Consider the following 24,538-nt stretch of genomic DNA (forward strand, 5'->3'; position numbering starts at 1 on the left):
GGATGATACTGCCACTGTCGGAATCAGAATGCCTTAAGCCTACGTTGTCGTATTAGTTTAAAAATTGCGAAAAACAGAATGAGAATGAGACAGACCCGTCTCATTCCCCGTTAATATAGATTTTTTGTAAATATCAATATCAAAAATTTTGCGCTACAAATCTGAAAAATCACAGACACAGATACTATAGTTTATAGAATATGTCTGCAAAATTTCATGGACTTTGGTTGCTTAAAATTCAAATGAAATTGGAACTACGTTTGTATGGAGCAAGTGACGGAGAGAGCCCTGTTAAAATAAAATAAAATATAAACTCTAATAGACTTTCATATTTTTGTTAAATACATAGTTACTTTTTATAATAAATTAATTAGGTAATTAAAAAAATGCGAATGACTGTAATTGCAAGGCGCGCGCGCACGTTAGTGACGTTCAGGTGGAACCGCAGTCGTATGAGTTGCAACGTGGACATCGCCGTCCCCGCTTTCCTCTGCGGGCCTTATCTTCGTTGCTCCTTGACCGGCTCTTCGAACAGGATCTGTGCAGAAATCGACACAATCACACTAATATTATAAAGGTGAAAGTTTGTATGTGTGTGTATGTTTGTTACTCCTTCACGCAATAACTACTGAATGGATTTGGTTGAAATTTGGAATGAAGATAGATAATATCCTGGACGGAGAACGCCACCGTGACATAAACAAGATAGTTACCTGGATCGTGAACGCGACAGCCTGCTGGTGGAACGTTTCCGGGGTATCTCATTCTTCTCTACCTGGCTCGTAAACAGCATCTACCCGTGACATAAACAAGATACCTGGATCGTGAACGCGACAGCCTGCTGGTGGAACGTTTCCGGGGTATCTCATTCTTCTCTACCTGGCTCGTAAACAGCATGCTACCCGTGACATAAACAAGATACCTGGATCGTGAACGCGACAGCCTGCTGGTGGAACGTTTCCGGGGTATCTCATTCTTCTCTACCTGGCTCGTAAACAGAACGCTACCGTGACATAAACAAGATACTTGGATCGTGAACGCGACAGCCTGTTGGTGGAACATTTCCGGGGTATCTCATTCTTCTCTACCTGGCTCGTAAACAGAACGCTACCGTGACATAAACAAGATACTTGGATCGTGAACGCGACAGCCTGTTGGTGGAACATTTCCGGGGTATCTCATTCTTCTCTACCTAGCTCGTAAACAGAACGCTACCGTGACATAAACAAGATAGTTACCTGGATCGTGAACGCGACAGCCTGCTGGTGGAACATTTCCGAGGTATCTCATTCTTCTCTACCTGGCTCGTAAACAGAACGCTACCGTGACATAAACAAGATAGTTACCTGGATCGTGAACGCGACAGCCTGCTGGTGGAACGTTTCCGGGGTATCTCATTCTTCTCTACCTGGCTCGTAAACAGCATCTACCCGTGACATAAACAAGATACCTGGATCGTGAACGCGACAGCCTGCTGGTGGAACGTTTCCGGGGTATCTCATTCTTCTCTACCTGGCTCGTAAACAGCATGCTACCCGTGACATAAACAAGATACCTGGATCGTGAACGCGACAGCCTGCTGGTGGAACGTTTCCGGGGTATCTCATTCTTCTCTACCTGGCTCGTAAACAGAACGCTACCGTGAAATAAACAAGATACCTGGATCGTGAACGCGACAGCCTGCTGGTGGAACGTTTCCGGGGTATCTCATTCTTCTCTACCTGGCTCGTGAACAGGATATCCCAGTATTGGTATAACAGATACCCCATGGTCAGCACTGCTGCTATCTGTGACATACAAAATCACACTTACATGTTAAAGGCGAAAGTTTGTATGTGTGTGTGTGTGTTTTTTAAACAGCGCGCAAATGAGCAGGCGGGTCACCTGATGTTAAGTGATTACCGCCGCCCATGAACATTTGCAGCACTAGAGGTACCGCCGATGCGTTGCCGGCCTTACAGTTGTGTGAGTGTGTGTATTTTACTCTTACACGCAAAAATTGCTGGACTCGTTGAGTTGAATGTAGATAGATTATAGGTACCTACCGATATGGCTACTTTTTATCCCGGAAAATTGAAGAGTTCCCACGGGATTCATAAAAAAACCCATATCCACGCGAACGGAAGCTGTTCAAGTTAATAAAGTTAACAAGTAAAGCTAGCTTGCATCATGCAAGCTGTATGTACCTAGACAAACTTTTTTTACTCTCATTTATTTATTATGCACATTTTACCCTATTTTTAAAAAATGTTCAAAAATAACAGCAATAACAAAAACAACAGAAAAAATAACAGAAACACAGAAAGAACAAAAAATAAAATAACAGCAACAACAAAATCAATAAATAACAGAAACAAAAGAGAAATAAAATAACAGAAACAACAGAAAACTAATGTAACGGAAGAAGAAAAAAAGAAAAAAAAACATTGGATAAAAATACGGTAAAATGGCTCCCACTAGCAGCGGGGTGGGTTGGACCCAAGCCGCCAGCGGTCAGGGCTCCAGAGTGAGGAACCTCACAATGCGTGCCGTCTCAAGAACCACTGCCTTCTGTATCTTACCCTTGATCCAACAGTTAAGCGACAGTTTGTTAAGATGTTGGATTAATAAGATAAGTACCTAGACCTACTAATTATTATCAAAACTAGCTGGTGCCCGCGACTTCGTTCGCGTGGATGAAGGTTTTTTAAAAATCCCGTGGGAACTCTTTGATTTTCCGGGATAAAAAGTAGCCTATGTGCTAATCCAGGGTATAATCTATCTCCATTCTTTTCAGACAAATCCGTCCAGTAGTTTTTGCAGAAGGAGTAACAAACATACACACACACACACACACACATACAAACTTTCGCCTTTATAATATTAGTGTGAACTGTGAAGTGTGATTAGTTAGACCGATGGGCCAACAGACAGACACACTTTCGCATTTATAATAAGTACCTATACCTGATCTAATTACAAAGATTCAGAGCGAACGAAGCCGCAGGCAAAATATATATCGGGAGGTAAATAACAACAGTAGATATTTAAACCTAATAGTTTGATGGCTGCTTTTAAGAAAATTACGCTTTTACGTGATAAAGCATAGATAAATCCATTAGTAAACCATTTACATCCATACATACATTACATCCATACATACATTATCCATTAGATTAGTAGTTCTACTTAATTAACTATCTTTTGTAATAAATTTGGCTACTAAAAAGTTTTTCTTTGTAAATAATCTATAGTAAGAGCGGTTAAACGCACTCAGTCCGATCCGAGTCTGTGAAAATCACACTAATATTTTAAAGGCGAAATTTTTGTGTATGTACTATGTATGTATGGATGTTTGTTACTCCTTCACGCAAAAACTACTGGACGGATTTGTCTGAAATTTGGAATGGAGATATTATATCCTGGATTAGCACATATAGGCTACTTTTTATCCCGGAAAATCAATATTACTACGGGATTTCTAAAAACCTATATCCACGCGGACGAAGTCGCGGGCATCAGCTAGTATTAATTAAAGGCGTTACGTGTATGTATGGATGTTTGTTACTCTTTCACGCAAAAACTACTGGACGGATTTGGCTGGGAAAGGAGATGAATTATACCCTGGATTAACATGTAGGCTACTTTTTATCCCGGAAAATCAATTTCTAAAAACCTATCACCTACCTATATCACGCACCGTGGGAAGCCGGTATAACTCGATCCTATATCTATCATCTAAAGGAAATTACAGAAAAAGTATTTATGAAAATAGGCTTGCTAGTTGCTACAAAATGCTTGCTACTTTTATCATCTAAAAGTACGTAGGTAGATTTAGTAACTGTGTAGGTAAATCATCATCATCATCAGCCTGTGGACGTCCACTGTTGGACATAGGCCTTCCCTATAGAGCGCCACCACACCCGGTCCTCAGCCTTCCTCATCCAGCCACTTCCCGCCAGCCGCTTTATATCGTCGGTCCATCGCTGGAGGGCGTCCCACACTAACGCGGTCTTCACTCAAGTAGGTGAATCACATACCTAAATGTTCTAGCGGAAATGGCGAAAAAGCGCAAAGTGACAAAGAAACCAACCGCTATGTTGAGCTGCCTCACTCGGACAAAGTCCGTGATAGACTCGACCAGAGCTTCCATGGCCCATGTATACTCCGTTTACGCGCAATTCTGCAAAGAGACCAGTTTACACGGACTGAAGCATACAGTGAACGCGGACTTGTATCCCTTCGAAAGGTGCACGCGGAATTTGTGGTTCTTATACTTTTTGTACGGAATAATACGTCGTAAAATTTACAGAATTTAAAGGAAAAATCTAATATTTATTACTTTGATCATGACACTTGTAAATTTTAACTTTTTACTTATATGTGACATTTTTGTGACGATTCTTCTTTTAAATCAGTGATTTATTTTTTATTTATAGCCAGAATTGTTTTTTTTTTAATATATGAAATTTTTGTTGTTCAATTGTAGAATTATTTAAAATGTTTGCATATTTTTTTATGGCCAAAGTGGCCAAATGGGAAACTTTTAAATCACTTTGCAATTTTCTGAATTTGCGCTTATTTTTTTTCTTTACAGATTTACAGTTTTTTAATTTGCAATTTGTCATTAGTCATTTTTCTATTTCATTTTTAATTAATCTTATGATGCAATTCTTTTGAACAAAGTTGTTTAAAAGATTTTTTAAGATAATTTTTTTTAAGAGAATCAATCAAATCGCAATTTATCATTTTTTAATGGAATTAAGATTTGAAACGTCGTGTAATTTTGGATTTTTCTGGCTACCTAGTTAGTTAAAAACATTTTTCACTTTGAAATTTTTCATTTTTCAGGATCATCTGGTTAGTACTTACAATAAGCGCATTTGCTGGAGCGGTATATTGTGCATTAAATCAGCTTGATAGATACAATTCTGAACCTGTTGTAGTATCTTTGCAAAGAGATTATAGGTGTGTTCTTTGCAAAAGTCCTTTTTTATCATTTTACCTTTAGAAATTAAAAAAAAATTAGATTCTTTCTTTTTAATTTTAAGATTTTAGCGGTCTGCGTTTTGTGTGTTTGTGTATCTACATGATTGAACGTAACTCTCGTAACGCTTTTACTTATTTTTTTCTCTCTTAGGGGTTGGTCTACGGCTTTTCCTGCTGTCACTGCATGTTTCTTGGAGAGGGTGGATTCAGAAAAAGCTAAGACAGTTATTTCACAGTAAGTTCCTCCTTCTGTTTCAAAATCTATCTCTAAAAATTGATTCACTGTTTCGAGTTAATCGTGAACTACAAAATAATGTAAAAAAATTAGGCGAAAGGACTCACTTACTTTGACTTCGCCCATTAAAACGAGACACAGTTATGTCAGAGGCAAGAAAACGGTGTAAAAGTAAATAAGGCTGTACTTTTTGATTCAGAATTTGGAACGTAACAGAAGATTTAGATTCGGAGAAATACCAATACTATTACGAATTCGTGGAGCTCATTGGAGAGATATCGTTTCGCGGCAATCTGCAGAATTTCTGGAAGTACCAGAATGATGACACTGTCAACAATATAGACCTGCTGCAGCTGGCGATCAGTGTACATCCGAATTTCCCGCTGAAGATTACCACTTCACAGAGCAAAGAGGTAGGTAACAGATTTATTGTTGAGCTATTGTAAATACCTGTTATGCAAAGGCCCAAATCAAGTCTATATTATTCAAGCTACTTCCATAAAGAGCGTATAAAAAATCCTAAAAAGGTTAATTTAGGTAAGGCCTAGGTCTGTTGCTGCAAATATTCTTGGGGGAGTATCAAATTAATTACTTATCATCAGGTGCTCTCACCACTGGCTCAGCTCGTTTGCTCGCTACTCATAAAATTAAATTGAAGCACCACCCTTATTATCATAATTGATTTCTGTGGGATAAAAAATGCTTCGAAATATGCTGGAAATAACTCCTCTGGTGGACACAGACCAATTTTTATCGGAGAAGAGACAGAAATAGAGATATTATGCTGCTTTAGGAATAAGTGACAAGCAAAAGATATGTTGGGTCACTTATTACTGATTCAATTAAACTCAGACTTCACCGTAGATCATGTATTTAATTTACATAGCAACAACAGAGCTTATCTACTTATAAACTATGTACATGACCAACCGAGTTGGTAGGCGCCAACCAACTGCCCGACTCTGCCGCGCGCAGGCGGCTCATTCCATTTTACTTACATCAGCCCTTTTAGTCCCCCACAATATTCCCCCCTTTTAAAAAAAAAAAAAAAAAAATTTTTGTTTCTACAACACACAAAAAAAATTTTTATATAGTGATTTCAAACATTACTACTGAGCTCACAGGTCGCTTTGTTGCTGACTACGCGCCACTTGGAATGTAGATCGCTATAATTGTAAACAAAGGCTTCACATTACGGTCACTTGATGTGGGACTAAAAGTTACACGCGCCTAACCGACTTGGCACAATAAGTGGTACTCAACACTATTAACACATAACAATAAATTTTCTTCAAAACTTGTAACGTTCTTTTATTTCCTAGATACCTGTAAGGGCCATGCTAGGGTTTTATATTTTACGACACATTCCTACATCTACAACACATTACGAAATACGAGCTCCGCTTATTACACATATTCCACTAATACGTTTGGTTCTGCGTGACACCCGGTAGGGTGGATTGGATCCTTACTGTCGGGACCTCCAATCCGACACTAGCAGCCTCTTTACGTAGCCACTTCCCAATCTTTTTCCTGATTTGGTTCCTTACACCATAGCAGTAGATTATACATAAAAATATCGTTACAGTGCCCAGCAATGCAAACAGCAAGTTAATTTTTGATTCTAAGTTTCCGTTATTCGACACGGTCTGTTCAATAGCCACATTATTCTGGTTCCTTTCCTCTTTACTCTGACCGTAACCCATTGTTGCTCTCGCTAATAGATACGTATATGTACTGTAACTACTTAACAAATGATTTCTATATTATTTAATTAATTAATATATACTACTTGTTACATATTCTGCTCACGTTCGACCTAATTACTGTGTTGCATCTGCTTTACGTTACTGCGTAATATAAAAATATACAATAAAAATACACCATTATTTTTCTGTATTGCCTAACTCATTACTCAGCAAACCGCACTGGTCTAATTATTCTACGGCCGCTACGTGAGGTCTTTGGCGGCATGCAGTTTTCTACCTTATCACTTGGCGTTATAATCGGTTCCTTATACTCACAACGCTCGTCAACCTCGTCGTTTAATATGAATGCAGGCTTCAGTCTGTCTATTGATATATATAACTCCCTATTAGGTAGCTGAATTAAAAAACATTTTTTGTTCCTCTTGATTACCTGGTACGGACCTTGGTACGTGGGTGTTAATGGCTTCCGTACCGCATCATTCCTTACAAACACATGCGTACACTTGTGTAACTCGGGGTGGCAAAACGTCTCTTTAGGATCGGTGCCTTTCCGAGTTACGGGGTTAAAACTATGCAACGTCTTGCGTAATCTGTCCACGAATGTGTACGGGTCATTACCTTTGTACGACGAACTTTCCGCGAAAAAATCGCCAGGTAACCTGATATCATGCCCGTACACCATTTGCGCCGCACTTACCCCTGAATCACTCCTGCATGCTGCTCGGAGACCTAGTAAAACTGTTGGCAACTCCTGTACCCAACACTCGCTACGAATCATTCTTGCTGTAATTGCTGTTTTGAGAGACCTATGCCACCTCTCAACCAACCCATTACTTTGTGGGTGATACGGGGTTGTCCTGATACGTTGCACCCCCATTAATTTCATGAGATTCTGGAACACTTCCGCTTCAAACTGCCTGCCCTGGTCCGAAGTCAGCCATTTTGTTCCCCCGAACCTGCTGCACCACCCTGTATATATTACCTCGGCTACCGTCTCCGCTGTAATGTCCTTGATGGGCAACGCTTCCGGCCATCGTGTGTACCTGTCGACGATGGTAAGTAGGTATCTGTATCCATCTTGTGATGTCGGTAGGGGCCCAACTATATCGACATGTATATGATCGAACCTCTGGCATGGTGGAAAAGACTCTAATTTTGAAAGTGTGTGCCGACTCACCTTGACCTTCTGGCATTCAATGCACGCTTTTGCCCAAGACCTGACATCCCTATTCATATCTTTCCACACGAACCGTTGTGCTACCATCTTGAGGGTTGCCTTAACTCCGGGGTGACTTATATTATGAACCGCTTCAAAAACATGCCTCCTGAACTTCCCTGTTATGTATGGCCTAATACGGTTCCCTGTTACATCACAATAAATGCCTTTACTAACGTTAGGTATGCTAACACGTTCCAACTTAAGACTGCTTACATTGCAATCGTTTCGTAACCGCATGACCTCATCGCTTACCTCCTGGTCCCTAGCTAATTCCTCGTAATCGATTACCGTTGGGAAAACAATGGTCTCTATTCTCGATAATGCGTCCGCGACCGGGTTCTGATTTCCGGTGATATGTTGTATATCGCTGGTAAATTCGCTAATATACAACAATTGCCTGACTCTCCTTGGGGTCTCTTTTTCTGAACTTACTTTAGTTAGTGCAAAAGTTAACGGTTTATGATCCGTAAATACTGTCAGTTGCCGTCCCTCGATCATATTCTTAAAATGTGTGATAGCCATGTAGATCGCTAGTAACTCTCGATCGTACGTGCTATACTTGCGTTGCGCATCGGATAGTCGCTTGGAAAAATAGCCTAAGGGCTTCCACACACTGTTGACTTTCTGTTGCAACACCGCGCCTACACACGTATCTGACGCGTCTGTCATGAGCGCTAAAGGAACGTTAGAAATTGGGTGCGACAATGTAACGGCGCTTTTGAGGCTTACCTTACATTGTTCGAATGCTTTCTCTGCCTCGCTGTTCCAATTGATTTTTGTCTTATCGTGCTTTTTCGCGTTATGCAGAAAACTATTAAGATGCGCATGGTGTTGAGCTGCATTTGGTAAATGAGACCTGTAGAAATTTACCATTCCTAAAAATCGTCGGAGCTGTTCAATATTTTCGGGCTTAGGGTAGTCTGCGATCGCCTTAATTTTATCGGGCAACGGACTGATGCCCTCTCGGGTTACCGCGTATCCTAAGAATTCTATTTCGTTGCGACCAAACGAACACTTGCTCGCGTTTATTGTAATGCCTACTCTATCGAAACGCTCACAAATTAACCTAACATGCTCTCTATGAATTTCTTCCGTTTCACTCGCGATAATGACGTCATCGATGTAACAAAACAACGCCGATTTTTCGCCGGCTGTTCCCTTGATGTATTCGATCCCTTGCAAAACTGTATGGTCCATGAATCTCTGAAACGTCTGTGCCGCATTTCTTAAGCCAAAGGTCATGCGAGGGAATTCGAATAAACCAAATGGGGTAATGATCGCCGTTTTCTCTATATCTTCCGGGTTAACTAAAATATTGTGGAAGGCTCTATTAACATCAATTTTAGAAAAAAAATTCTTACCTGTTAAACAGTACGTGAAGTCCTGTAGTCTCGGTACTGGGTAGCGGTCTGGTTTCGTTATCGCGTTGAGGCGTCTGTAGTCACCGCAAGGACGGATTTGCCCGTCTTTCTTCGGAACCACGTGTAGCGGACTGGCCCACTCGCTCTTTGATGGGCGGCATATACCTATTTCCTGCATTTTTCTAAACTCTTCTTTAACTAACCTATATCTATCTGGGGGCAACGGTCTCGCTTTAGCATAAACAGGCGGGCCGCAGGTCTCTATATAATGGTACACATTATGCTCAGCCTGGTCTAAGTTCTCCTTAAAATTAAGTGGTTTAGTAATGTTGGGGAAAGTGGACAGAATATCATGATATTGCATTTTACTATCGAATGTACTAATCGACGCATCGTTACACTTAACTAGCGGTCCTGCTACCGTTAACCCTGTGACTTTGTCAATTATTTTCTTTGAGCTAAGGTCTACTATAAGCTGGAAATGGCTCAAGAAATCTGCACCCAATATTGGTTGACTTACGTTCGCAATTACAAAACTCCACTTAAATGCTCTTCTTAAACACAAATTTAACTCTAAAGTTATTGTCCCAAATGTTTTTATCTCTGAGCCGTTCGCAGCGAACAACTTATATGACTCACTGTTTTTAATATATTGTTTACTCACTTTTGAGGCTGGAATCACACTAATATTAGCCCCTGTGTCCACCAAAAAACGTAAAGCATTTTTCACATCAAATACACTGAGACGGTGATTGTCCAAAACAGCGACAGAACTCTGCGTCTCACCTGAGCCTGCCGCGCCTAGTTTTCCGACCTGCCCTTCCAACTGCACGGCTGCTCGCACCTTTTCGCTCTGGATCCGAACTTGTAGTGGAAGTGACATAACCAATCCGGACTAGCTGGGCTCCGCCTTGGCGAGCCTGCCCTGGTCGGTCTGCCTCTTGAGCTAGATCGACCTCTGGGAAATCCTCGATTACCCCTGCTCCTACCGACTTCCTCACGTAGCGCCGCTATCTCTGTCATCATTTTGTTTATCTGTTGCATCACCTCACTGCCCGTCCTTTCCGGTGTCTCGCTGCTTACCGCTGCCGTCTCTCCTGTGATTGGCTGCATATTCTCCATCACTTTGTCTGCGATGGCGGCTAGGTTGTCTACTTGTTGGTCTTGACTAGCTGCGAGCACTGTCTTCACGGGTACCGGCAGTCTTGTTATCCATAGATTCTTCACCGTCTCATCGCTAGCCTTGCTGTTTCTTGCCAGCTCCTTCATCCTGCGCAGGAGCTGTGATGGTTTTTGAGTGCCCAAATCTAACTCTCCAACCAGCCTCTGGAATTGTCGCTCCGGTGACTCCTCATAAACTTGTAAAAGCCGTTCTTTTAACACTTGGTATTTATTTGTTTCAGGTGGGCTGTAAATGATATCAGCTACCTGCTGAAGCGCCTCGCGATTTAATTTCGATACAACCAACTGGAAACGGCACTCGTCTCCCTGCTTCTGAGGGGCTATGGTCGCCTCAAATTGGGCGAACCAAAGTCTAGGCATCTCTCTCCAAAACTCGGGTATTCTTGCCGACACAGAGATACTTGCCATACCTTCTTCCACTTTCATAACCTGCGGCGCACCCTTCTGAGGCGAGCCTATCGGGTTCATTGTGCTTGAATTACCGTACGACGACCAGGTTGCGCTTTGTTCAGCTGCGGGGTCACCACTGTTGGGTCACTTATTACTGATTCAATTAAACTCAGACTTCACCGTAGATCATGTATTTAATTTACATAGCAACAACAGAGCTTATCTACTTATAAACTATGTACATGACCAACCGAGTTGGTAGGCGCCAACCAACTGCCCGACTCTGCCGCGCGCAGGCGGCTCATTCCATTTTACTTACATCAGCCCTTTTAGTCCCCCACAGATATTTTACTATTTTATCATACGCAAGTTTTCTACTAAAAGCGGGTTTTAATTGGTTTTACTAGGTCCAGTGGATGCCGGTGATGACAGAAGAAGGTCTCTGTCAAACATTCAATTCAGAATACGCCAAGTATCAAATTGTGGATGATAGAGCGTGGAGGAACCAAGAGTTGATGAAATGTCACTACCACAGCGAAGCGTGCTTAGTGAGGATAAACACTATGGAGAATGGTGTGAGGGTGAGTGTATAAATAAATAGAAAGTGCAAGCGAAGTGATTATTTTTAACAATTTTATGGAATACAAGTGTAAATTAAAAATTTATAACACCCCCGACAAGTGAAGGTTACAATAACTAGAAAAGAGCTGATAACTTTCCAACGGCTGAACCGATTTTCTCGGATTATAGTTAAGAACACTCTCGATCAAGCCAACTTTCAAACAAAAAAACCTAAATTAAAATCGGTTCATTAGTTTAGGAGCTACGATGCCACAGACAGATACACACGTCAAACTTATAGCACCCCTCTTTTTGGGTCGAGGGTTAAAAACACGGTTGACTATGGAAGAGTGGCGTATGTAAGTGAGCCCACTACATTAAACATTTGGTTTTTTTTTTTTGCAGTATTTCATACATTCGCCTTTCGATATAGCGACGGCGATATCCAATCCCACGGGAGAAGTTGTGCCTGATGAGGAACTGGTAACGGATTTTAAGGTATTATACTATACATATACAGGGTGTTTGGTAATTAGTATATAAAGACGACACGTACCCATGCTACTTTGATCTGATAAATACAATGCTGAAGTAAAATGACGAAATAAAATTATAAAAATTTCCATACAAAATTATACATTTTTTTTATGTCCAAGTTTTCATGGCCCTAACGTGCCCTAACTCACTGAGATCGTTGGCCTTGGCCTACCTAAAGATGGCCAACGATCTCAGTGAGTTAGGGCACGTTAGGGTCATGAAAACTTTGACATAATTTTTTTTTTAAATTTTGTATGCAAATTTTTATAGTTTTATTTCGTCATTATACTTCAGCATTGTATTTATCAGATCAAAGTAGCATGGGTACGTGTCGTCTTTATATACTAATTACCGAACACCCTGTATAGCTTCTTCATAATAAGCCTTCAAAGTCAGATTTTTCTTGAAATTCTGATACTTACTCGACATACAGTCTGTTTCAAATACGGCGCTAACCTTGGTAACACTAGGTCCTCGAGAATTTGAGAGTCACCAACAAATTCATGTCACGGTAAATTATTATTAAAGATCAATGACCTTCTAAAGGAGGTCTTTTAGAAGGTCATTGTTAAACATTCTAAAGTTTATAATATCTTGCAGGTGGTAGAGATAGAAGCTGCTAAGAGGATAAAAAGTTTGAGGTCTGAACAGCGTCGATGCAGGTACCCTGACGAATGGCTTGGTAGTTCAATAAAGGTAGCATAAATATCTAAAATATTTTATGGGCTAATTTTTGTCTTAAAACTCTGCAATGATGGTTTTCTAATTAATTCATAATTTTGTATATATTTTTTTTTTATTATTTTTTTTATTATAGGCGTACAGTTTTGGGCTGTGTCAAATGCACTGTCGAACTCGTATGGCGGTTATGTTTTGTGGATGTCGGCCGTATTTTCATGTCAAAGGCGGTAAGAATCTTAAAACTACTTATGTAATACTAGAGGATGCCCGCGGCTTCGTCCGCGTGGATTAACGTTTTTAAAGATCCCGTGGGAACTGTTTGATTTTCCGGGATAAAAAGTAACCTGTGTCCGTCCCCGGGATATAAGCTAACCCTGTACCTTTCGTCAGAATCGGTTAAACTGTTGGACCGTGAAAAGGTAACAGACAGACAGACAGACAGACATACTTTCGCATTTATAATATGATAACAATGATGATTTTCAATTTAAACCAAGCGCTGAATGATTACTAAATCTTATGAATCGCTTTGCAATATTGCAAAGTGGCTTTGCATTTATCTGTACAAAGCCAGTAGATGCTATCGCTATTACACATAATATTAGCCGGTAAAGTGGATTTGTACCTAAACAAAATTATAGAGCTGTAGAGAGCTATAGGATTCGCACGGCAAAGTTATTGAAAAATGACTTTGCAGTATTCCACCAGTTGACTCTACTCTTAATTACTTAAGTATAATTTACATAGCTTACGTAGTTTATTACTTTGTACATCCTTTTTAACCCCCGACCCAAAAAAATGGGTGTTATAAGTTTGACGTGTGTATCTGGGTATCTGTCTGTGGCATCGTAGCTCCTTAACGAATGAACCGATTATAATTTAGTTTTTTTTGTTTGAAAGGTGGCTTGATCGAGTGTTCTTAGCTATAATCGAAGAAAATCGGTTCAGTCGTTTGAAAGTAACTAATCAGCTCTTTTCTAGTTTTCTTATTAGAGGTTTTTGTGTCGGGAGTTTTATAAATTTTGAGTTATTCCACCTATTCATTATAAAACTTTTTGGCTTTGTTAAATTTTATACCTAATAAAAACTTTTTACGAATTATTTTTAAAACTTTAGTGAAATTATTTGTAACTTTTTAATAAATGACAGTAATTGTCTCCTTGGTTTCAAACAACCAAACTGTCATTGTAACATTTGAAAAATCCTAAAATTATTTCACATAACATTAGAAAAGTTAAATTAATATTTGGTGTTAAAAAAGTTTCGTTTTTGATTTTTCCGCCCGCCATTTGTCTGCGTGATACTGATAATTAGCCCCCGACCCAAAAAGAGGTGTGTTATAACATGGTTATAACTTTGACGCGTGTATCTGTGTATCTGTATACCTGTGTGGCATCGTAGCTCCTAAACTAATGAACCGATTTTAATTCAGTTTTTTTTTGTTTGAAAGGTGGCTTGATCGAGAGTGTTCTTAGCTATAATCCAAGAAAATCGGTTCAGCTGTTTAAAAGCTATCAGCTCTTTTCTAGTTACTGTAACCTTCACTTGTCGGGGGTGTTATAATTTGTTTACACTTGTCCAAGATGGCGACGTATGCGACGCGCACGGCATGGCGTGCATTGGACGGAACGTGGAGATACTCGTCAATCTGCCAAAGAACCTCGCCAACTGCCCCTGCATGCCCCAGTGCGAGGAACTCAATTATTATTCACACACAAAAAAGATCATTGTTCGGTAAGGATCCTGCTTATTGCTTAATCTTTAGGGCTTTAAGTATCATCCCCACCTTTCCACAATAGCTCAACCGGTAAAGGAGTGAACTGAAAACCGAAAGGTCGACGGTTCAAACCCCGCCCGTCGCACTATTGTCGTACCTACTCCTAGCACAAGCCTGACGCTTAGTTGGAGAGGAAAGGGGAATATTAGTCATTTAACATGGCTAATATTCTTTAAAAAAAAAAAAACTAAAAAAAAAAATTATATAAAAATCTTTACTTGAAAGGGTCCAGTTTAAGAAATTAGCTCTAGTACCGACTGTAACTCACAAATTACTAGAAACTATAATTAATTTCTTAAATTGGACCCTTTCAAGTAAAATTTTTTATATAAACCTGTGAGAATGATACTGCCATTGGCGCAATTAAAATACCATAAGCCTACATTGTCGTATAAATTTACAAATTGCGAAAAACCAAATTAAATTTGAATTTCGCGGGCAGACCCGTCGCTTCTACTGAATCAAACTCGCTGGTGTAATTGACGACCAAATTGCATAGATTACCGATTCGACAATCGATTCTGAATACGATTCTTGTATCGATGAATGTAATTTGAAATCGTTTTTCGATTCGAAGGTGCTTTTTTGTGTTGAACTTGAATATGTTAAAAAGAAGAACCTACAATTTTACATGGACTTTGGGTCCACTGTCACTTACTTCTGGTTATTTAGAAATAGGGTTTTCTTATTTTTTGAAATCGATGAAAAAAATGAAAAAAAATTTTTTTTTTACGTCAACATGAATGAGACGTCTGAGCAACCATCAGAGGCGGCGGTCAAGTTCACGCTGATGCCGCCCAAGTTTCGACTGCATCGTGACGTCATTTTCAGCCTTGACGATCTCTTCTGTATGTTTCCTTGAATGCATTTTGATTTTGCACTTTGGTTTACCTTTACTGATTGCATTATGGTAAGGATTGCATGAGCTAATCGCAATTTATTTTAATTTTCTTTTCTTGTCTTTTCTTTTGTTTTCTTTTTTCTTTTCTTTTCTTTTCTGTTCTGTTCTTTTCTTTGTTCCTACTTTTGTAAATTTGGAAGTGGGCGTTAACAACTACAACACAGTTTTGTAACTAACGCAGTTGTTACCGTACTTTACTGTTAAGGCAATGTAAAGAGTTTTAAATAAAGATTTTTCATTTTTCATTTTCATTTGGGAATTAAAACAACATGAGTACAGGGTCCTAATAGCTAACTAGAGCCTCTTTGGGACTCTCCATCATATTTGACACTGTTCTATTTTATCCAATTGTTTTCAGTTTAAACTGTTTTTACAGTTGGTTGTGTTTTGATTTTAGTCCCATTGTGTACATGACTGGGACTTTATTTTCCCATGCGTGATTATTTGTGTGGTGTGATGAGTTTGTACTATAGTGTGGAGAATCTTCGGTAGGCTCTCTATTTGACTGCTGTTCTATTTCAATCTTTTTCGTTCCAACAGCTTCGCTGGGTGGCACCACGGCTCTCTTCGTCGGTGCCAGCGTGCTAACTGTGGTGGAGACGATGCTCTTCGTCATCAGATATTTTGTTTCTAATGTATTGTGTCTTGGCATAATGGACGATGCGTCAAACTTTAGCAATTTAGTTTACTGTAGTAAACATAAATAGTTAGTAACTAAGCAGTAGGCACCTATTTTATTTTATGTACGTTATACATACATGTCGTATACATATATGAAAATATATCTGTTTGTCAGTTTTGAGTGTGCGCATTTCACTGTAGATGTAATAAAAGTTATGAAGCATAGATATTTAATAGATCATAAAAATATATTATATTATGGTAACTAGACCTATCTACATATAGCACTAAATTCGATTGTAATCAATTGAGTGGGACCTGAGTTAGAAAGTGCAAAAGAAGTGTAAAAGATAGTAGTTATTATTGAAAATAATCAAGTAGGCACTATTTTTATTAGATAAAATCGTACCGATGTGTGTAGAAAAATGTATCTATAAAATATCATATTAAAATATTATAATACATACTTATTTTTTATGGATAGACTAAATGAAATATATTATTTTAGATATTTTATTCTGTGTAATGGGCTTTTTAATTTATTTCCACGACCCATTCCTTACAATTACAATATTATATAATATTTTACGATACGTGCCTAGCTAAAAGTAGATACTGTTTACATAACTACTGATTTTAATACCTAATTATTTATTTATTTAAAAAAAAACATACAATAGGTATTATCAATAATAATTAATAAGTAGGTGCTAAATATATCAGAAGTCACATAATATAAGGCGATTAAAATTCTTCGTAAAAAAAAAACGCTCAATGTATTACAAAATATCGATGTAAGTAAGACAGCCGAATTATCGATTTTGGATATTTCACTTCACTACATCACTATGGGACTTCGTCTGTGTTGGTGTTGGCTGGCGGGCGTGCTCTGCCTTTTTGGAGTGTTTTTTTGTTAAAACTGACTGGAAACCGCTCTAAAGGGGTGCCGTGCGTGTGTCGGCGAGCACCGGCACAGACGGGGTCCATACTTGTATATAGTTTAACTAACTTGTTACAAATAACTACAAACTTGACATTGGCTAATCTTTGTAAAGCCAGACGAGAGAGAAAAAAAAAATCCCTCACTAAGTAATAATCAATAACCTTGACTTCGTCTGTGATGGCGTTTGCTGGCGCGCGTGCTATGCTTGTTTGGAGTGTTTTTTTTTTGTTAAGAGTGGCTGGTTTTTGTGTTAGTTGGTGTTTTTTGGTGGTGGAACTGACTGGGAAGCGCTCTAAAGGGGCGCCGCGCGTATGTCGGTGGGCGCCGGCGCAGACTGAGTCCATACTTGTATAAATTCAATAACTTGAAAATATCACCAACTTGACATTGGCTAATCAGAGTAAAGCCAGATTTAAAGAAAAAAAAAAAAAAAACAATAACCATCTGTCAACCATCTGTCATAATCGAAGCCGCGCCTTCGAAACCTTCGAATCGAAATGCGATTAATTACTATTTGTTTACGAAAATCATAACATAAATAACACGAAATCTCCAAACGAACGACACGAGACATGTTTTTGACGATAATATCTATCGTATTCAACGGTGTTTATTACGTAATAGCGTTTTTATTTACATTTATTTACGCTTTACATACAGTGCTACCTCTCGGGCTTGATGTGGCGTTAGTTGGCGTTGCGGCGTATTATATTACACGGTTAAAGAAACCAGATCAACAGAATGTGCAGAATATATTCGGCCCTGTGCCCGGGTCGAAGGACAGCTCGCTGTACCCGGATAAAATAGTTAAATGTATAGCGCACAGAGGCGCTGGTTTGGACGCCCCGGAAAACACTTTGGAAGCTTTTAAATACGTTAGTAAACTGTTACATACTCATGATTGTAGGTGTTGAGGCTTATCGGACAGTTGTATGCTTGCTATGCCATTGTGCCGACGGCCTAGTAAGGTACTGGCGTTTATTGTTGGAAAGACATACAAATTCAACTTGAAATGTTCAAGTTTCTGCAGGCTATGTAATTTAACAATACAGTACAGAAAGTGTTCAACAAGTAATGCAAAAAGTAAACATATGGGAAACTCGAAGAACTTCTGATATAGACAGATCAGCGAAAGCTGCTTAGTCTATCCTACTAATATTATAAATGCGAAAATTTGTATGTTTGTATGGAAATATGGATGATTGTTACTAGATTTAGGTAGATTTAGGTTCTTAAAGATCCTGTGGGAAGTGGGAACTGTTTGATTTTCCAGGATAAAAAAATGCCAATTAATGTCAATTAATTACATAGACGCAAGTTACCTAGTCACTTTCATACAAATCGGTTATGCGGGTGGGTCTGTAGTCATCCCGTGTGAATTCTTTGATATTTCAAGATAAAATGTAGCTTTTGTCCGTCCCTGGGATATAAGCTAACTCTGTACCAAATTTCGTCAGAATCGGTTAAACGGTTGGGCTGTGAATAGGTAGCAGACTTTCGCACACTTTCGCATTTATAATATTAGTTTAAGTACATAAGTATGGAGGATATTAATTATAACAATCGTTTCTTTCAGTGTGTAGAGAGGGAATGCAACTTCATAGAGTTGGACGTGAGGACGTCAAAAGACGGCCAGCTGGTGTTGCTGCACGACACAAGCCTGCAGCGCCTGAGCGGCGTCAGCACCGACATCCGCGACGTGGACTGGGACAGCGTCAAACGCATCGACGTCGGTGCCACTCATCCCAACAGGTAAATTTCTTTGAAATGTCCTATCAGATCATCTAACATGTTATATAACATACTAGATCACGCCCGACAAACCCAAAGACAGTTGTAAAATTTACAACCAGTCTGATTTCATGTTATTATTTAACATGTGTTTGTTATATATCTATTGTTTGTGGATACTATATCAATATGTTATACTACTATTTATATTATAAAGTTTTTAGATAAATCTACGCTGGAACTGATTTGGACGATAGCTGAGGCATGTTATATAACAACAACAATGTTATATAACATTTTTAAACATACTTTTCAGGCATCTGTACAAGGAGGTGCATCTATGTCTGCTATCGGACGCACTAGAATACCTGCTGCCCAGAAACGTCAAGATTATCATTGACGTCAAAGGGGATGACAAACAGGTGATTATCATCATCATCACCATGATCAACCCATTGCCGGCTCACTACTGAGCACATGTCTCTTAAGACTTTCGCCTGGTATTTTCAAAAATGCTATCTGTTTCACGTCGTTTCGTTTCCTTCTTTGTATCGTGCGATAGAGAGAATCCCAAGTCCAGTAGGCATTAATTGCCTATATTTTATTCTTTAAATATTGTTTTGGGTGATAACGTTTTTATTGTGGGGCTTGCTTGCTGGCTTTTCTTGCATGCTTAGCAGTGGGAGGGCGGGTGGTGCGTGTCGCATGCTGCATGTTGTACCATTGCCTTTTTCAGTAGATTATAGCAAAATTAAGCTTTTGATTCTTTGTATATCATCTTCCGCAAAGTTATGCCTGCTTCTATTCAATATCCAAAACATTTCGGGCGGCGTATATTGAATTCCTCGCTACGCTTAGGATTCTACTTTAAGAATACTTCGCTTCACAATAAAATAGCAAGCAATTATCAGGCGGGTCACCTGATGTTAAGTGATTACAGCTGCCTATGAACATTTGCAGCACCAGAGGAACCGCCGATGCGTTGACGGCCTTTCAGGAATGTGTTGGATCGCCCCTTGATTAACGTCATGCTTTGCTCTGAATTCAAAATGACGAGGAACAAAATATCACTTTGGCCCCTTGTGACGCAAATAACTATTTTATCTCTATTTTAGGTGATTAATGGCATCCTTAGAACGTTTTCGTCAAACCCAGCTCTTTACAAGCAAGCGGTTGTCACTGCGTTCAATCCTTTCACACTGTATCAGGTATGATTGTATGGCTTCTTCATAATATGAATCGTCTCTACGTCACACTAATATTATAAAAGGTGAATGTTTGTCTGTATGTATGTGTGTGTGTGTATGTTTGTTACTCCTTTACGCAAAAAGTACTGGACGGATTTGACTGAAATTTGGAATGGAGACAGATAATATCCTTGATTAGCTCATAGGCTACTTTTTATTCCGGAAAATCAAAGAGTTCCCACGGGATTTCGAAAAACCTAAATCCACGCGGGCGAAGTCGCGGGCAACGGTTAGTAGTATAAAGGATGAAGTTAATCATCACTAAAACCCGACTACTACCCGCGAACTGCATATAGATAGGGATAATAGATACAGGGTGAACCAGAACGCTAGCAAAAACGAAGAGGTGTTGTACACACACAATATCACTAAAACTACAAGATAAGGCAAATGGTTATTGGCATTGGATTGTGTTAAGGTACTATAATAAATAAATAACGCTAAGTTTTTTCTAGCGTTCTAGTTACACCCTGTATACAATATACAATATGTATATACATTATACATGTATTTTTTTTTAAAGAATATTAGCCATGCTTATCATGACTGATACTCCCCATTTCCCTCCAATTAAGCGTAAAGCTTGTGCCAGGAGTGGGTACGACAATAGTGCAACGGGTGGGGTTTGAACCGCCGACCTTTCGGAATTCAGTTCGCTCCTCAACTGTTGAGCTATCGAGGCTCTGAATACGTAAAGATTTCATATTGCAGATACGTTACAAGGACCCTCAGATAGTGGGCGCGATCAGTTACCGGCCATATTGCTTCAGCGCTCAGAACTATGATGCGGAAAACGGACCCAGCAACCCCAGGTACGATCACCTTCTAGGTCAACGGAAAGATCCGTCGTGTCTGTCAAGAAAACCTATGTAGCAGCCATGCAGCGTATGATAACTAGTAAATGAAATGCCGCTACATATTATCACGTTGTATTACATGAGTAATTATCATTTACAATATGGGCCTTGGTTACAATTAAAACTGTGGTAGAAAACCGAGGGCCGGAGCTTGATGCTAGACCGAGGCGTTGCGGTCTTGATGTTTCTGAAGTGAATTAGTTGAATGCGTTGCCCCGGGTTCGTCCAGGCCAGCAGAATATTCGAATCGTTCCGAATTCAAATTGTGTTCTCTAAGTGACAGCTGCAAAGTGTGTTGTTTTCTTCACAGCTGCCAGTCTTAAAAGAGGCTGCATGCCTCTATACCTATAGGGTCCTTCCCGTTGACCTAGAATCATGAAATTTGGCAGTTAGGTAGGTCTAAGAGCATAAGTCAAGGAATAAATCTGAAAACCGCTAATTTGTGGTTACATCATTTAAAAAAAATGTGTGTTTCAATTTTCAAAGTATACTAAATTAGATGATGATTCTTAAAATCCCGTGGGAACTCTGATTTTCCGAGATAAAAATAAGTAGCCTGTGTGCTAATTCCAGGGTATAATCTAACTCCATTCTAAATTTGAGCCCAATCCGTCTAGTAGTTTTTGCGTGAAGGAGTAACAAACATACACACACACACACAAACACACACATATACACAAACTTTCGCCTTTATAATATTAGTGTGATACCAAGTGGAGTATCATATGAAAGGGCTTTACCTGTATATTCTAAAACAGATTTTTATTTAAGTTTATGAATATTAGTTTTTGATTTATCGTGCAAAATGTCGGAAAAATACCTGAGTGCGGAACCCTCAGTGCGCGAGTCTGACTCGCACTTGGCCGGTTTTTCCTTTACTTGTGCTATAAGACCTACCTATCTGCCAAATTTCATGATTCTAGGTCAACGGGAAGAGTACCCTATAGGTTTTCTTGACAGATAGACAGACAATAAAGTGATCCTATAAATCTGTTTTTCCTTTTGAGTTTAATATTGCGTGGTTGTTGCAGGTTTGGCGACAAGCTGGTCGTCCACGGTCTTCTTCGCGTTGCGGACCTGGTATACTCCCTCCTGTGGCGCTGGTCCGCCAGGTGGTGCTCAGTCAGCGCAGTTCTCCTGCACAAGGACATCGTTAGCCCGTGAGTGTACAGCTTTACCCTCTTCCCACGCAAATTCAAATTCAAATCCATACTAATATTATACATTTAATATCATATAATAATATTAGACATGGGATACATCCCGGGGAAGGACATAGGCTACTTTTTATCCCGGAAAATCAAAGCGTTCCTATGGTATTTAAAAAAAACTGAAATCCACGCGGGCGAAGCCGCGGGCATCCTCTAGTTCAATTTTTTTTATTCAATTAAGACTTTTACAAGTTCTTTTGAATCGTCAAAAGCATCTACAACTGGTTCGGAATGCCTTTCCTGCCGAGAAGAACCAGCAAGAAACTCGGCGGTTGCTCTTTTCAAAGATTTGATTTAAAATATTATGCCATGTATAAAAGCAATTGAAGTCCCGCGCATTGCTGGAGCGAGCTGCAGGTCAAATCCACGCTCTTTTATCATTTACTTAATCTTCGATTGTATAATAAGAACTAGATAAATACTAAAATAATAAAAACTACATAATGGCCGCGACCTCATCCGCGTGGTTTTAGTTTTTTTTTAATCCCGTGGGAACTCGTTGCTTTTTCGGTATAAAAAGTTGCCTATGTCAGTTTTCAGGACGCAAGCTACATCTGTACCAAGTTTCATATAAATAGGTTAAATGGATGGGCCTGAATCCCGTGGGAACTCTGACTTTCCGGGATAAAAAGTAGCCTATGTCCGTCCCCGAGATATAGGCTAAGTTGCACCAAATTTCACCAAAATCGGTTAAACTGTTGGAACCTGAAAAACTAGCAAACATCTGTCTGGTAACTTTTCACATCAATTACAGTTTAATTTTTTTTTTTTTTTTTGTAGTCAAGGGTTAGTAGTATTTTTTTTTTAAAATTATATAGACTAGCGCTTGGCTGCAATCAGACCTGCTAGCAAGTGATGATGCAGCCTAAGATGGAGCGCGCTTGCCTAGAAGTTGCCTTGTAGCAGCCATGCAGCGTATGGTAGATAACTGATAAATAAAAATACCGCTACATATTCTCACTCGTATTACTTGGGCTGTATTTACAACATGTGCCTTGGTTACAATTAAAACTGTGGTAGAAAAACGAGGGCCGAAGCTTGATGCTAGACCGAGGTGTTTCGGTCTTGATGATCTGAAGCGAAGTGTTTGAATGCGTTGCCCGGGGTTCGTCCAGGCCAGCAGAATATTCGAATCGTTCCGAATTCAAATTGTGTTCTCTAAGTGACAGCTGCAAAGTGTGTTGCTTTCTTCGCAGCTGCCGGTCTTAAAAGAGGCTGCATGCCTCTACAGCCTATTCGCTCTTGACTTGAAGGTACCCATATTATAGGTGGAAGGGAAAACTGATGCCGGAAGAGCGTTCTATATCCTAGCGGTTCGGATAAGAAAAGAGGAAGCAAATCGCTACGTACGTGTTCGAGGAATTTCGACTACGTACGGATGCAGACCTTGACGTTGCCTGGCGGTACGATGGTAGAAAGGTGAAGGAGGAACCAGGTCAAAGTAATACAATTAACTACTGGTTTTTAGGAGTGAAGTGGCATACTGGCGGGCTGCAGGCGTGCGGTGCGCGGGCTGGTGTGTGAACAGGCCCTTAGAGAAGCTGTACTGGAGAGCGGTCCTGAAGGCGCCCTATCTAGCCAACACTTTGCTCGGAGAGCCCGAGGTCAGTACTGTATAAAAAGTTGCCTATGCCAATTTCCGAGACGCAAGCTACCTCTGTATCAAAATTCATATAAATCGGTTAAACGGACGGGTCTTTGAGAATCCCGTGGGAACTCTTCGATTTTCCGGGATAAAAAGTGGCCTGTGTCCATCCCGGGATGTAAGCTAACTCTGCAAATTTCATCAAAATCAGTTAAACTGTTGACAGACAGGCTGACACACTTTCGCATTTATAATATTAGTATGGATAATATTTACGTTTTTTATTAAAAATTTACAGGAAAAGAGGGAGCAGGACAAAAGATCGGACGGTTTCGACCGTCCTGGACCATTAGTAGACCGACTGTTAGAGACAGAGAAACGCATGACGTCCGGACAAAATTAATATATGTAGAAATGTATATACCTACTATATCCACGGAGAGAAGTTAGTATATGGCTCTCTCTGTTACGTAATACCACACAAATGACAGAGACAAAAAACTCGCCAATCAATCACAAACATGTTTTCAAAAACATTAGAAAAATTCGACAATGTTTTCATAAAACATAAACTCAATTTGAAAATATAGTTTCGTTTGTGATTGGTTTATTTTAAAATTGTTAAGAAAATGTTATATTGTTATATAACATTATATAACAGTTGTGTGGGGGGCACCATAACAGTAAAGTGTCTCTTCGGTAGGTCGAGGAACGGAGAAAAACGGTACAGAGACAAACAGAAGAGAGAGAGAAAGATTTGGAATAGTTGAATGAAGAGTAAATGAGGTTAGTACCTCCTAGCACAAGTTTCACGTTTATTCA

The 24,538-nt window shown here is 39.6% G+C and overlaps 1 protein-coding gene and 1 long non-coding RNA gene across 2 annotated transcripts; one reads left to right on the forward strand and one right to left on the reverse strand.

Annotated features, from left to right (window-relative positions):
* Window positions 1-922: 922 nt before the first annotated feature.
* On the reverse strand, window positions 923-4,383 carry LOC123878799. The gene is made up of 3 exons (XR_006798881.1): window positions 4,073-4,383; window positions 1,722-1,787; window positions 923-1,617 (listed from the first exon to the last, which is right to left on the reverse strand). It is a non-coding gene; the product is annotated as an uncharacterized LOC123878799 (long non-coding RNA).
* On the forward strand, window positions 4,077-24,525 carry LOC123878795. Its single transcript, XM_045926120.1, has 17 exons — window positions 4,077-4,228; window positions 4,831-4,947; window positions 5,120-5,203; window positions 5,403-5,616; window positions 11,472-11,645; window positions 12,031-12,123; window positions 12,763-12,858; window positions 14,427-14,577; window positions 17,746-17,960; window positions 18,662-18,837; window positions 19,133-19,238; window positions 19,932-20,024; window positions 20,775-20,875; window positions 21,952-22,080; window positions 23,600-23,735; window positions 24,015-24,161; window positions 24,420-24,525. The coding sequence occupies exons 1-16, from the start codon at window positions 4,077-4,079 to the stop codon at window positions 24,117-24,119; spliced, it is 2,142 nt and encodes a 713-aa protein (XP_045782076.1). The 3' UTR covers window positions 24,120-24,161; window positions 24,420-24,525.
* Window positions 24,526-24,538: the final 13 nt, after the last annotated feature.

The sequence above is a fragment of the Maniola jurtina genome, chromosome 26, assembly GCF_905333055.1.
Source record: "Maniola jurtina chromosome 26, ilManJurt1.1, whole genome shotgun sequence".
Classification (NCBI taxonomy): domain Eukaryota; kingdom Metazoa; phylum Arthropoda; class Insecta; order Lepidoptera; family Nymphalidae; genus Maniola; species Maniola jurtina.